Source organism: Mauremys mutica, chromosome 19 (genome assembly GCF_020497125.1).
Source record: "Mauremys mutica isolate MM-2020 ecotype Southern chromosome 19, ASM2049712v1, whole genome shotgun sequence".
Taxonomy (NCBI): Eukaryota; Metazoa; Chordata; order Testudines; family Geoemydidae; genus Mauremys; species Mauremys mutica.
In genome coordinates this window covers 26,651,825-26,666,442 of record NC_059090.1, presented here as the reverse complement: position 1 = coordinate 26,666,442, position 14,618 = coordinate 26,651,825, and the positions used below count along the sequence as shown (strand labels likewise).

At 44.3% G+C, this 14,618-nt stretch overlaps 1 protein-coding gene across 1 annotated transcript in view; it reads right to left on the bottom strand.

Moving 5' to 3' along the window:
* MYO1C (myosin IC) overlaps positions 1-14,618 on the bottom strand; it is an 88,480-nt gene that overhangs the window by 16,474 nt on the left and 57,388 nt on the right. Inside the window, exons 19-25 of the mRNA XM_044993945.1 lie at positions 11,304-11,421; positions 10,956-11,069; positions 10,707-10,783; positions 10,499-10,567; positions 10,182-10,266; positions 9,239-9,398; positions 8,003-8,086 (exon numbers count right to left, since the gene is read on the bottom strand). Coding sequence (XP_044849880.1) covers positions 8,003-8,086; positions 9,239-9,398; positions 10,182-10,266; positions 10,499-10,567; positions 10,707-10,783; positions 10,956-11,069; positions 11,304-11,421 — 707 coding nt within the window. The remainder of the gene's footprint in view (positions 1-8,002; positions 8,087-9,238; positions 9,399-10,181; positions 10,267-10,498; positions 10,568-10,706; positions 10,784-10,955; positions 11,070-11,303; positions 11,422-14,618) is intronic.

The following is a 14,618-nucleotide window of genomic DNA, read 5'->3' as shown; positions in this document are numbered from 1 at the left end:
CCCTCCCCGAAATAACCTTGTGACACCCCACCCCCCTGCAACTCCCTTTTGGGTCAGGACCCCCAATTTGAGAAACACTGGTTTCCCCATGAAATCTGTATAGTATAGGAGAAAGGCAAACGACCAGATTTCACAGTCTGTGACGTGTTTTCCATGGCCGTGAATTTGGTAGGGTCCTATCTATAGTCTCCAAGACAAAGATGCCTTTTTTTTTTTTTTTTTAAATAAAGCAAGCTACTGAGAACAATATTTTGAAGATCTGTGCAAACTGGCACAGCCATATTTACAATAACCAGCCATTCCCTGCACAATTCGGTAGTCAGATGTTTTCAGAGATTTGTAGCCAGCAATTTTAGTCGCAGTCTCCTCCTCTAGGAATTTGCCTCCTGTCATGTTTTACTAGGTGTGCTTAGTGTTTTAAGGGCCTTTGTAAGGTATGTAACTAGAGCTATGTAAATATAAACAAACTGTATTTAAATTAAAATATAACATATTTAGGAGATATTCTAGCAATGTCTCACATGTTTAATATAATTATCATTATCTGCTTTCACAGAGCTATTGCATGCTATTATTCTCAGTGACTCAATATATCAATATGAATTTACATAGATCTTTTCATGCAATCTGGAGAGCTGTTGGACTGGAATATTGCTCATTCACACATCTGATTTGCATAGCTTTAGGAGTATTGTGGAAAGGGAAAATGACTAGCCTTGCTATTCTGCATCTCTTGTAAGATTATCACTCCTGAGTTGTGTGTGTGCGCGCGCGCACACGTGTGTGAGAGAAAATACAATGCTACCAGACACTTAGAAGAGCCATTCCTTTTCTTCTATCCCTACAGCTTCATCCATTTTCTCAAATCCATTCAAAATGATTCTATCATCTTCCTACAGAATTGTTTTGACTATATTGTACCCCCCTAATCCTCTGGTCCCTTGTGCTTCCCTCCCCATGATGCTGGGGGACACTTGAGGATATTATGGATACTAATATTGTAAAATTGCAATGAGTTGTTCCAGATGCCATTTAAGATATCTGCAAAAATGTTATAATTTGCCAGATATGATAATCTCATTTGTATGTTTATATCACCTTTGTATTATGAGTTATAGATATGTCTGTCTGTCTGTCTTCCAAACCTGTTCTATGCTTCTGGGTGACACCTCCAGACAGTTTGGCATCTGCAGCACTGCCTAGCCTGCTTGATGGCCCATTAAGGACCATTAGCTGACCCACTGAGAGAAGGCAGATCCATGTTATGACTCAGACAGACATGCCTATGGACAGAATTCTAAGGTTTTGAAGCCATGTGCTGGGCAGCTTGCGTTTGAAACAGAGGAAGCACAGGCTGCATGGCAAAAGACTATAAAAGGTAGCTGCATCTTCTCCATTTTGTCTTCAATCTTGCTTACCTCACCTCTGGAGGAACTTTGCTACAAACTGATGCTCTGAACACAGAACTGAATGACCTGTCCAAGCTGTGGATGTGATCCAGGGGGACTTTCAAGCCAGACTCACCTAGGAACTTTATATATGGACTTTGAAGTCATTATATGTATGTAACTGCTTTACCATTTAACATCTCTTTTCTTGTTCTTTCCCTTTTCTTTATAATAAAACTTTAGTTTTGGACACTAAACTGGCTGGCAGTGTGGTATTTTGGGTAAGAGCCAAACCTATACTGACCTGGTAATGTGGCTGACCCTTTGGGGTTAGAAGAATGTTTTTGTATATGTAAGCAGAGTTTAAAGTAACTTCTCACTGTACTGGATCTAGGTACTGACTGGGAAACAGAGAACTGGAACGCAATACAGGGGACTGTGTGATTTCTTCTTTGCTTCTTGATAACCAGTGTGGGAGATCAGAAGCATAGTTTCATAGAATATCAGGGTTGGAAGGGACCTCAGGAGGTCATCTAGTCCAACCCCCTGCTCAAAGCAGGACCAATTCCCAACTAAATCATCCCAGCCAGGGCTTTGTCAAGCTGGGCCTTAAAAACCTCTAAGAATGGAGATTCCACCACCTCCCTAGGGAACCCATTCCAGTGATTCCCCACCCTCCTAGTGAAAAAGTTTTTCCTAATATCCAACCTAAACCTACCCCACTGCAACTTGAGACCATTACTCCTTGTTCTGTCATCAGGTACCACTGAGAATAGTCTAGATCCATCCTCTTTGGAACCCTCTTTCAGGTAGTTAAATGCAGCTATCAAATCCCCCCTCATTCTTCTCTTCTGCAGACTAAACAATCCCAGTTCCCTCAGCCTCTCCTCATATGTCATGTGCTCCAGACCCCTAATCATTTTTGTTGCCCTCCGCTGGGCTCGTTCCAATTTTTCCACATCTTTCTTGTAGTGTGGGGCCCAAAACTGGACACAGTACTCCAGATGAGGCCTCACCAATGTCGAATAGAGGGGAACGATCACGTCCCTTGATCTGCTGGCAATGCCCCTACTTATAGAGCCCAAAATGCCGTTAGCCTTCTTGGCAACAAGGGCACGCTGTTGACTCATATCCAGCTTCTCATCCACTATAACCCCTAGGTCCTTTTCTGCAGAACAGCTTCCTAGCCATTTGGTCCCTAGTCTGTAACAGTGAATGGGATTCTTCCATTCTAAGTGCAGGACTCTGCAGTTGTCCTTGTTGAACCTCATCAGGTTTCTTTTGGCCCAAGCCTCTAATTTGTCTAGGTCCTTCTGTATCCTATCTCTACCCTCCAGCGTATCAACCACTCCTCCCAGTTTAGTGTCATCTGCAAACTTGCTGAGAGTGCAGTCCACGCCATCCTCCAGATCATTAATGAAGATATTGAACAAAACCGCCCCAGGACCAACCCTTGGGGCACTCCACTTGAAACCGGCTGCCAACAAGACATGGAGCCGTTGATCTCTACCCGTTGAGCCCAACCATCTAGCCAGCTCTCTATCCACCGTATAGTCCATTCATCCAGCCCATACTTCTTTAACTTGCTGGCAAGAATACTGTGGGAGACCGTATCAAAAGCTTTGCTAAATTCAAGGAACAACACATCCACTGCTTTCCCCTCATCCACAGACCCAGTTATCTCCTCATAGAAGGCAATTAGGTTAGTCAGGCATGACTTGCCCTTGGTGAATCCATGCTGACTGTTCCTGATCACTTTCCTCTCCTCTAAGTGCTTCAGAATTGATTCCTTGAGGACCTGCTCCATGATGATTTTTCCGGGGACTGAGGTGAGGCTGACTGGCCTGTAGTTCCCCGGATCCTCCTCCTTCCCTTTTTTAAAGATGGGCACTACGTTTGCCTTTTTCCAGTCATCCGGGACCTCCCCGGATCGCCATGAATTTTCAAAGCTAATGGCCAATGGCTCTACAATCACATCCACCAACTCCTTTAGCATCCAAGTCTCTGTTATTCCAATCACATCATAGTTCCTTGACTGTGCCAAGACTTCCAGTTCTCCCAGGCTTCTTGCATTTGTGTCTAGGCACTTAAGATAACTCGCTGATTGTCCCGCTTTCTCAGTCCGAGACAGGAGTCCTCCCATCTTGAGCTCTCCTGCTCGTGTTTCCTCCCGGTATCCCATTTCCCCACTTACCTCAGGGCTTTGGCCTCCTTCCCCTGGTGAACCTAGTTTAAAGCCCTCCTCACTAGGTTAGCCAGCCTGCTTGTGAAGATGCTCTTCCCTCTCTTCGTTAGGTGGAGCCTGTCTCTACCTAGCACTCCTCCTTCTTGGAACACCATCCCATGGTCGAAGAATCCAAAGCCTTCTATCCGACACCACCTGCGTAGCCATTTGTTGACTTCCACAATTTGACGATCTCTACCCAGGCCTTTTCCCTGCACAGGCAGGATGGACGAGAACACCACTTGTGCCTCAAACTCCTTTATCTGTCTTCCCAGAGCCACGTAGTCTGCAGTGATCCACTCAAGGTCATTCTTGGCAGTATCATTGGTGCCCACGTGGAGAAGCAGGAAGGGGTAGTGATCCGAGGGCCTGATGAGTCTCGGCAGTCTCTCTGTCATATTGTGAATCCTAGCTCCTCGCAAGCAGCAGACCTCTTGGTTTTCTCGGTCGGGGCGGCAGATAGATGAGACAGTCCCCCTGAGGAGGGAGTCCCCAACCACCACCACCCTCCTCCTTCTCTTGGGAGTGGTGGTCGTGGAACCCCCATTCCTAGGACAGTGCATCTCACGCCTTCCAATTGGTGGAGTCTCCTTCTGCTCCCTTCCCTCAGATGCATCATCTAGTCCATTCTCCGCATTAGTACCTGTGGAGAGAACATGAAAACGGTTGCTCATCTGTATGTCCACTGCTGGTACATGGACGCTCCTTTTTTCTTCTGGAGGTGACATGCTGCCAAACTTCTTCACCGTCCCTCAGTCCCCTCCGTGCAGCCTGCTCCGATTGACCGATTGGGGAGTTTAACTTCAGTGTTACCCACCAGTCTTGGGATTATCTGTTCTCCCTTTTGTAGCCTCCCCTGGCACCCCTGTTCAGAGCTGGTTTATCACTGGCCTTTAGCTTTAAGGTCCTCTACAGCCTAACTCACCTCAATTATCAATCCTTATGCATTATTGAGCCGTTGACTCCCAGCTCTCATCTGCTCATGACGTCATCCTTTACCCCAATTTTCTTTTTTCAGTTCTTGAGATCTGCTCTTGAAGCCCAAATGAGGAAAAAAATTGAGTCCATTTTCACTGACAGTGCCCTCAGTGCAGATGAAACAGATGGGATAGGGGATGAACTTCTCTTCCAATAGTCTGCTTTGTCTGTTGGAGTCAGAATCTTCATGGTAAAGACTGGTTCCATCAGTAAGGGAAACTGCTGGTTTGGGAGGACCAAAATATCCTCTGGTGAGATACATCTCTCTACCCTTCTTGAAGGGCATGGAGTCTTGACTCCCCATATTTCTGGAACTGGTGTGGGAAGGGTTTTAGTTATCAGTGATTCCTTATGGGACTGAGGTGGTACCGATGATGCACTGGGCTTCCACAAAATAGTCGTTAACCAATACCAACAGTTCCAGTGCTTTGGATCCCCGTGTTTACTTGTGGTTGGTACCAGAGCTGGTGCCATTGTTAATGCTGAGGCTGGTATCTAGGCAGTCTTGGTTTTATGAGCTTTCTGGCCAGGGCCATGAGGCTCAGGAACTAAGTCTTTAAGACCTGGTCAGACAACATGGATGTGTTGCTAGGATGTGTGCTCCTGGATGTCTGGCAGGGTCTCTCATTGCACACTCCATTATATGTTTCTTAAACCAGAGTTCCCACACTTGCCGAGTTTGGTTGGATAAGGAGTGGCAAATACTGCACTTTGCAGAGATGTAGCATTCTCCTAGGCAATAAAGACATTGGTGGTGCTTGTCATTGACCGAAGAGGAGTGAGGGCAGAAGAGACAGATTTAAAAAACCTAGGCATAATCCAAATTCCATACTGAGGAGGCAGGGGAGGCTTCCTGGGGTGGGGAAGGTATTAACTATCTACATTAAGGTCTGGTCTACACTTGGGGGGGGGAGGTCGAACTAAGGTACGCGACTTCAGCTACGCGAATAGCGTAGCTGAAGTCGAACTACCTTAGTTCGAACTTCTTACCTGTCCAGACGCCGCGGGATCGAAGTCCGTGGCTTCCCCGTCGACTCCGCCACCGCCGTTCGCGGTGGTGGAGTTCCGGAGTCGACAGGAGCGCGTTCGGAGTTCGAACTATCGCGTCTAGATTAGACGCGATAGTTCGAACTCCGAGAAGTCGAACGCTACCTGTCGACCCGGCCGGTAAGTATGGACGTACCCTAAGTAAACTAACACTAAAACACATTTTTAACACTGTATTTACAGGTTGAAACCAAGGATCCGTTCTGGACACAAGGGTTCTGACTCAGATCATGTGGTGGTAAGAAGGAACTGGAGAGGCAGTTGGGTTGCATAACCCCTTGTTCCCTTAACGCAGAGCATGATGAAAGCAATGGTGACAGTGTCGAGCAATGGATACTGCTGGAAAGAATCCTATCTCAGATTTGTAGAGCACATGTATATCCCACAGTGGAATACACATAGGGACCAGCACTTGGAATGAAACTAAAGGTTTGTGTAGACAAGTCCAAAGTCAGGAAATGCAAATGCTAAGGTGCTAACAGCAGTGGTCATTCAGTTATATTGCACCTATTTAATATTTTCTGCGCTTTATTTATTTGGGTTATATATGGCTGTTTCTACCCTAGGACTCTCTTCCCTAATTGACCTGAGTTACCATACCTCAAATTGCTCCTCAAAACAAACTTCTTCCATGAAAGCATAAACTTCCCAATGAAAGACTATATCAAAATACACATGCATCAGGGCAACCTAAATTTTGAGTACTTCACTTTGCAACCACAATGTTCTTTTAATGTAGTTTTTGGGAATTGATTTCCTAATTGTTTTTAAAAGCAAACTGAAAACCCCACCAGAAATTACAGCACATGGAACTGTATTAACCTCCAGCTTCATCAGCAGCAGGATTTGGGACCCTTAGATCCATAGCACAAAACTCTACCACTTGAGCTGATGAACTAACTAGTAGCAGCAGTAGGCTGTTATCCTCTAGGTGGACTAGCCACTAAAAGATGATGAGACAGTTGTGAAACTGACTCTCAGTGGGCATTTGATGACAGCTTCTTCTTCACAAGATGCCCTCTTTCCCTGCTGCTTCTAGCTACCCTCTTGGGACTCCTGCCCTCTCCTCCTCTGATCTTATCTGCCTCCGCCCCCCATTCAACTGCTCTCCAATGCCTCATCTCCTTTCTCCTCTATCAATCCCCCAGCCCCTGCTTCACCTTAATAAATAATGTTAATTAAGAAAAACTGCTAGGCCCCAGATCTGCAAACGTACTTAGGCACCTAAAACCCAGATTGGGTTCCAAAATACCAGGTTTAGGCACCTAAATCCCAGTTTTAGCGCCAGTGCAATCCACAAAACTACCACCAAACTGTGTACGTGCCTAAACTCACTCAGCACTTAGGTACCTAGGGAACCTGGTTCCCTAGGTACCCATGTTTCTGCCTCTGGGATGCTCACTGCTGCCTCCCTCTAAGTGCCCAGACATCTAAGCCCCAAAGTGATTCATAAACTGGGGGAAGATAAGCGTTTGGCTGCCTAAGTCACTTGTGAGGCCCGATCTGGTAGGTGTGCTCACAGGCTGTCTACCAGATCAGGTTTCATTCAAAATCTGGCTGCCGGGGAAGGAGGTGATGGCGGAGGAAGCTGCAGCAGCACCTACCTTATAACATCTAGCCCAGTGGTTAGTAAATAGTCATTTGGACAAAGAAAGGGAGAATACCTCTGTAGTCCAGTGGCTAGGGCACGCACTGGGGGTATGGGGGTGGGATACCCAGGATCCCGTTCTGCTGCTCCAATCACTTGTTCATCACTTGTTAACAGTGAAACAGCTTCAACAGAAGAGGTTGAAGGAGCCTCACATCACAATATCCCATAGGTCAGAGCACCCTCCTGAGAGCCTGGAGACCCCTGTTCAAATCCTTTCTTTCTCTCTGGCAGGAAAGGAAGACTTGACCCTGGGTCTCCCATATCTCAAGCAAATCTGCTAGCCATTGGGCTAAAACTTATAAGGTGGGCACCACCAATCCTCCCCACTTCCCCCTTTTGTGTGGAGCACAACAGGTGCCTAACTCATTCCCACAAGACACTTTAGGTGCCTAAGCCACCTGACTCCAGGCAGTTTGTGGATCACTGATCACTAAGCAGAAATAGGTCCCTAAATCTGCTTAGGACTCCTCGCCCCTGCCCCCAGTTTGTATTGCCCATTGGCTAGTTTATGTGGCTCCCTACCTAGTGTGGTAGATCACATTCTAAGGTACCCATCTCTACCCGTTCATTATATAGGGAGCCTAGGTTTCTAACTTGGCTTTGTGGATCACAGTGCTGTGTGATTTTTCTGGGCATCTAAGTGCCTGTGTGGATCCCACCTCTTGTTCTTAGCAATACTTGAGAGATCTGGTAAGTATCGTAAGTGTCCTGCACCTGCTGTTTCCATTCTGGGCTGATTCTCTTGCAGTAGCTCCACACCATGTTTTGCATACACAGTTGTCTCAAGAGCTGAGATACCTGAAGAAATAAATGGTAAGTGAAGATGGCTTTCAGTTGAACAAAGGCAAAACAATTCTAACAGAGCAGAAGGAGAGAACAGAGAAGAGATATGAATGCAGAATATGCAAGGCTGAATTTGGACAATTCATCTTCAACACTGTATGTTATTGCAGAAATATTTTTAAAATTAAAAACAACAAGTAATCTATTGCCCTGTGCTGAGACAGTTTGTCACGCATTGTACTCCAACCAGATTGTTTGGGCTTGGGGTTGGGAATTTTCCTCCTCACATCCTCCAGCCTATTTTGGAGGTACCTATGAGCCAAACAAGGCACACACAAGAATCTTAAGGGGCCAAGAAGATCCACTCCCAGGAACAAATTTTTTGGAAAATGTCATGAAAATGGGGCCTTTAGATAAGATTTTATGGGATTATATTGCAGCTCAGTGAACTTTCAGGTGGAGAAAGCATGTATCCACGGCACTGTTACCTTTCTGGGTTAGAGGCCACTCTTCAAAACATAAAATAATATACTGGACAGGAAAACAAAGTTTAATTACTTTCTTTATGGGTAATCAAATACCATTCCATTGCTTTTCAGCCCAGTTTAACCATTCAGGCAAAAGCCATTTAACTCAGAACAAAATGGGTAAAATTGTCAAAAATGCCTACAGAAGTCCCTGAGGTGTTTTTGAAAATTTTATTCTGAGCTAAATGATATCTGTCCAACACTTAAAATATTAAGACACTTAGGCATTTCTGAAAATCATACCCAATGTGTTAAAGTGCAGTTCTACTTTGAAAAGTTGCTTTTTAACAATGTCATAATTGGATTCCATTTTTAGTGTCACTTACTGACCTCAGTAATAATTATACGTAAAATAAATTAAATAATCAACAGTCATTTCATTTTTGTAATTTCACAAAGATGCTCAGTATACACGTTAACTTATGTTTTGGTTGTTTTTGCTGCCAGTTCTGCTAATTCAGTGTAGAATGAGAGTCAGACATAGTTCTTTCTTTCTCACACATCACCGCTACTAATGAAGGTTCTACAGGTTTCACTCTCTCAGTGACGTGTGTGACCCAGGGCCTTCAATAACTAAAACTACAGTGCAGGACTCTGTCTATGCAAAGTAGTCAACTCCTCCTCTTTTTCTTCTGCCTACCTCGCAGAGTGATGGAGGGGGAGTTGGCCATGATTTGTCCAAAACATTCTTTGGTAAATTGCGTTTGAGGTTCATCAAAAAGGAGTAGCGAATGTAATCTAGGAAGTATTCATTCTCTGAGCAGCGAGGGTAGTTCCGGTAAATAAAACCTTTAATAAACCTGAATGGGCAGAAGAAGGGAGATCAGTAACCATTATGGATGGGTTTGATACAGATTATTCAACTAAAGAATCTAAGTGTCTTCCACTCTAATCATCTATGGTTCTACAACAAACCTGTTTAACACCAAGACTTCCTATGCCCCCATTACTGAAGGCAATTGACTATAAACAAGAAATTTAGCATCTGCAGGGAAAAAAAACAAATTAATTGGAAACCGTCAGACAAACAGAAGACACACTTTGCAAAGGAATGGGAACTGGGCAGGGATCTGCGAAGAACTGAGAACATGTGCTCTATAAGCAACTCCCAGGGCATATAAGGTTGAGAGCGGATAGTACAAGGAAACTGTCCATAGGGATAGAGGATTCAACATATATAAAAAATGCAGGGGTAATGTTTCAGTTCCCCTGTTGCACTGGAACCCAGTTTTAGAGGTTTGTATTAGAGATCTGTAATCAGTGCTGTCATATAGGAAAAACAGTGCTTGTTTTCAGCCACCATACTCAAACTTCACATCATAGTCCTGAGTGTATGAAAATAACTACAGATCCACCAACTTCTCCATTCCACTGAGGAACCAGAATCCTTGTGTTATTGAAAACAGGCAAATTCCCACATTTCTTGAGCTTTGTTCAACAAATGTGTTTTTTTTTAAAAAGTCACAGAAACTACACTGAGAAGACAGTTTATCTTCATCTGTTCATTTTTAGAAAATAGGTTTTGAGAATCTCCGTCTACATTACAATCTATGTGACAATTTTTTCTTTTTTTAAAAACATACCGTCTAATTGTCTCCACTGCCCACTTTTTCTTGGCGGCTTTTCGGCGTCCCTGGGTTCCACGCCACCATGACTGGATAGTTATTGCTGAAGACAATAAAAACAAAAGGCATTACATTGGACAGAACTCCTTAATTCCATATAATCCAAAATATTCCCCTGTACTCTATGCTTTCTGGCTTTTTATTTTTGCATCTCAAACTCAGATCAATTTCTGTTCCCCTTTCCATCCATCCCCTTGCTAGAAACAGAATACAGGCTTCGAACTATACATGTAATTAGCCATAAGCTTATTCAGTTTCCCCATGCCCTCACATACCTGAATGTTTCATGTGCAGGAATTTCTGTCGCCAATAGAAGCCTCTCCATGTGGCCTGGATTTTTGTGGCTGAAATTGTAAAAGAGACGAGCTCTCTCTTAGAAATAGTGGCCAAGGTTGGGATTCTGACCGAGAATAGGTAAATTCAAAAAACAAAGCACACTGATAGCTGTCTCCTAAACCAGCTGGTTAAATGTGTATGACTTACCAAGACTCTGCTTCCGTATCTCCAAAGCATCTTCTGTTGCAAACAAAGTCTTGGGAAAACGAATAAAAATCTTTGTTCTGGAAATGGAAATGTACGATTATGTGTAAGAGGCCAGAGGGACCTACTTCCTGCCCTCACTGTCCCCTTGGGGCTTCTGCTCTCTCCTCCACCCTCTAGACATAGGGGCCATATTTAAACCCAGACTCCCTATGACTCACAACCAAATTAGGGAAGAAAGAAATAACTGACCGGCCCATCTTATACTCTTCCTGTTTGTAGCCTAGATGTTTCACAAGCACAGCCACTCCATCATGGGGCCGCCCTTCCCACGTGGGCCATGTTTCTGAACAGAGTGATTTGTACCTGGAAATAAACAGGTGAGAGACTTTATAATGAGAAGTAAATTGGAGTACTTCTGCAGGGTACAAAGCGGGAGTCACAGTGCCTCTCCCTCTGACAGAGATTCATTTTGGTAACCAAGGCCTTTTAGTTAAACAGACTACATGTTGTTTGCTGTAGAGAAGCTTCCTGTTCTGAACACATCAGTGCAGAGATAGTGAGGGAGAACAGATTTGAGACAATTACTGTAAATCCTACCTCTGCAGGAATATTTCATATTTCCGGCGATAAGCAAAACCAGCTCTGCGCACTCTCAGGTTCTCCATCAGTCCTAAGTACTTCACTTGATGTCGGATTAGAACTTCATCAAACCGACCTAGAAATCACATTAATGGTGGAAAATTATCACATTACACTGTCTTTCAATCTGGAAAAGGGTCCTTCAGTCTGGAAAAGGAACTGTTCTGGTATCAGCTCTTCGTAATCACTCTGCCAACTAACCCACTAGATAATGACTAACTTTGCCATCAGGAACTCAGCCAAGGTATCAACTAAGTGAACATTCCATTTGCCATGCAAAGTCAGCCTTCCTCACTCATACAGTACTAAGAAGTTCTCCTCATATATAATGGCTGAATCCAAGGCTGAAAAGCTCAGTACCAGTTGGGTAGTGTCATTCTTAAGAACTCCAGGGACCAGGAGGAGACTTGAAGGCTGGTTATGTAGGATTGCCAGGTATGTGGTTTTCAACCGGAATGCCTGGTCGAAAATGGACCCTGGTGGCCCTGGACCGGGCCGTTAAAAGTCTGGTTGGTGGTGCAGCAGGGCTAAGGCAGGCTCCCTGCGGCTCCCAGAAGCAGCGGCATGTCCCGCCTCCGGCCCCTATGTGTAGGGGCACCCAGGGGGCTCCAACACACTGCCCCGACCCCAAGTGCTGGTTCTGCAGCTCCAATTGGCGGGGAAAGGCGGCCAATGGGAGCTTCAGGAGCAGCACCTGCTGATGGGGCAGCACGCAGAGCCACCTGGCCACACCACCGTGTAGTAGCCAGAGAGGAGACATGCTGCTGCTTCTGGGAGCTGCCTGAGGTAAGTGCCTCCCATAGCCTGCAATCCCTCCAGTGCCTCAACCCTCTGTCCCAGCCCTGACCCTCCTCCTGCCCTCCGAACCCTTTGGTCCCAGCCCGGGGCACCCTTCTACACCCCAAACCCTTCATCCCCAGTCCCACCACAGAGCCCGCACCCCATCCCCTTGCCCCAGTGCCCTGATCCCCCTCCTGCACTCCAAACCCCTCAGCCCCAGCCTGGAGCTCCTTCTTGCACCCCAAATCCCCCAGCCCCACACCAGAGCCCACATCCCCAGCTGGAGCCCTCACCCCTCACCACAATGCCCTGCCCCAGCCCAGAGCCCCCTCCCGCACCCTGAACCCCTCATTTCTAGCCCCACACTGGAACCTGCACCCCAGAGCCTGTACCCCCTCCTACACCCCAACCCCCTGCCTCAGCCTGGAGCCCCCTCCCATACTCTGAACCCCTCGGCCCCACCCCTCAGCATCCTCCCACACCCCGACCCCCTGAGTTGGCCCAGTGAAAATGAGCAAGTGAGTGAGGGTGGGGAGAGTGAGCGACGGGGGCGAATGGAGGGAGTGGGGGTGGGGCCTCATTTGGAGGGGAGGAGCCTCACTGGAGGGAACTGGGAGGGGGCAGGGCAAGGGTGTTCGGTTTTGTGAGAGTAAAAAGTTGGCAACCCTATGGTTATGTTGAGCTTTATTATAGGTTGTTCAGTAAAATTGTTGAAAGAAAGCACAAAACAGATTCAAAGAAATATAAACAGCTTGTTGGAGCTAAAAGAGCTGCTAAATAGGTGGTTTCAAGGCTTCTGGTAAGATTACAGATTTGTTACAGCAACACATTCAAACCTTTCTATGGGGACAAACATATTCACATATGAATCATGTGGAAATCTGACAATGGACAAGGCTTCGATTTCTTTGGACTTTTCTCAGGAGCACTGGGCAACTTACACAGCTCAGCATGACAGCAATCCTTTTAGTGTGACAAAGACTGGCGTAACATAATCATCACCACCACCACCACCACCACATTACCCAACCAAGGTGGACTGATTTAAATCACCAATTTTAATCATTTAAACCAGCAAGCAGGTAACCATGATTGATATATTTGATTTTAATAATGTTTTGTATTTGTACTTTTTAGTTATTGATTCTCATTAGCTGGTAACCATTAAAAAATGTTATTTTCAATAAACATTAATTTTGGTGCTTTTTTGTTGTTGTTTTTTTTTTGCTAGTCCCAAGGATACAATCTATACACACACATTATTTAATCAGTTACATAGCTTAACTTATATTTATTTACATTCTTAATTTTTACATTTTTAAAATTATGTTAGAAAATGGTAAATGATGCATTTCCTATCTATTAAATGCTTAATGTTTTACCTGTGATTTGTGTCAAGCTCAGTTTGGATGGCAATTCAAATTCAACGGAAAAATGCACAAAAAACAGCATTTTAATTTTTTTAACAAAATTACCTTTGGATATATACAAAAAAACATTTTTATTTTATTTTATTTTTTTAGCAAAAACAAGTTTTGCATTTTAAATTACCTGATTTATTAAACAAAGGAAGTATTATTTGTAGTGAGTGAAATGAACTGATTGTTTCTGGTCACCACGTCCTTCAAGATGTTAGAACTAGATGATCTCATTCTCTTTCACCTAGTTTTATTCATAGATTGGAAGAGGAAAACATGCTTTCCTGCTTTTTTCTATTCCCGATTGGTTTCTTAATTTTTAATCAACTAGTCATTGAACTGAACTAGCTGAATAAACTGAATGAAGAAAATATTTTCTCTTCACCTTCAGAAGAGGCTACTGCTGTCCAAAACTGCTTTAGCAATTCAACAAACCCTGGTTCCAGGGGCTTAACCAGTGACTTCCTGTAGTTCAGTGGTTGAACCCTCTTTAAAACTTGGTAGCAATCATGTATTGCTTAATAACATTTTTTGTATTTAATTTAAATTTTAATTTATCATAAATTATGCTTTGATATAGGTTACCAGTTTTAAATTTTATTTTAAATAGATTTAGTTTTAATAAACAAACCTGTATGATTTAAATAAAAAATAATCAATTTTTATCCACTATCTCACCAGCACTGGCATCCCCATCATCACCACCACCACCACACATGGAGGTTTGAGGATTTATCATCACATCATTGGGTCTTCTATTTCCTAGACATTCTGACAAGACTACACAAGAAGGGGAAACTGGATAACATCAACATCTCTCTAGCTATATCCTGAATAATTGTTGCAAAGAGTCACATCTCAGAACTTAGCTTATTGAACTGGTCACAGCAAACAGCAATTCTTGCCTGCCAACAGTACCTAACTGGGCCACAGGCCATGTGCTGTGCCTATGATCTTCCTGTAACTGAACTGCAAGCACCAAGAATAGAAGTTGCATTTTCCTATCTGTTGCTATTCTTTTCTCTCTTCCCCTTTGTGTTTTTGACATGTTTTGTCTTAAAAAGAAACAGCTTCA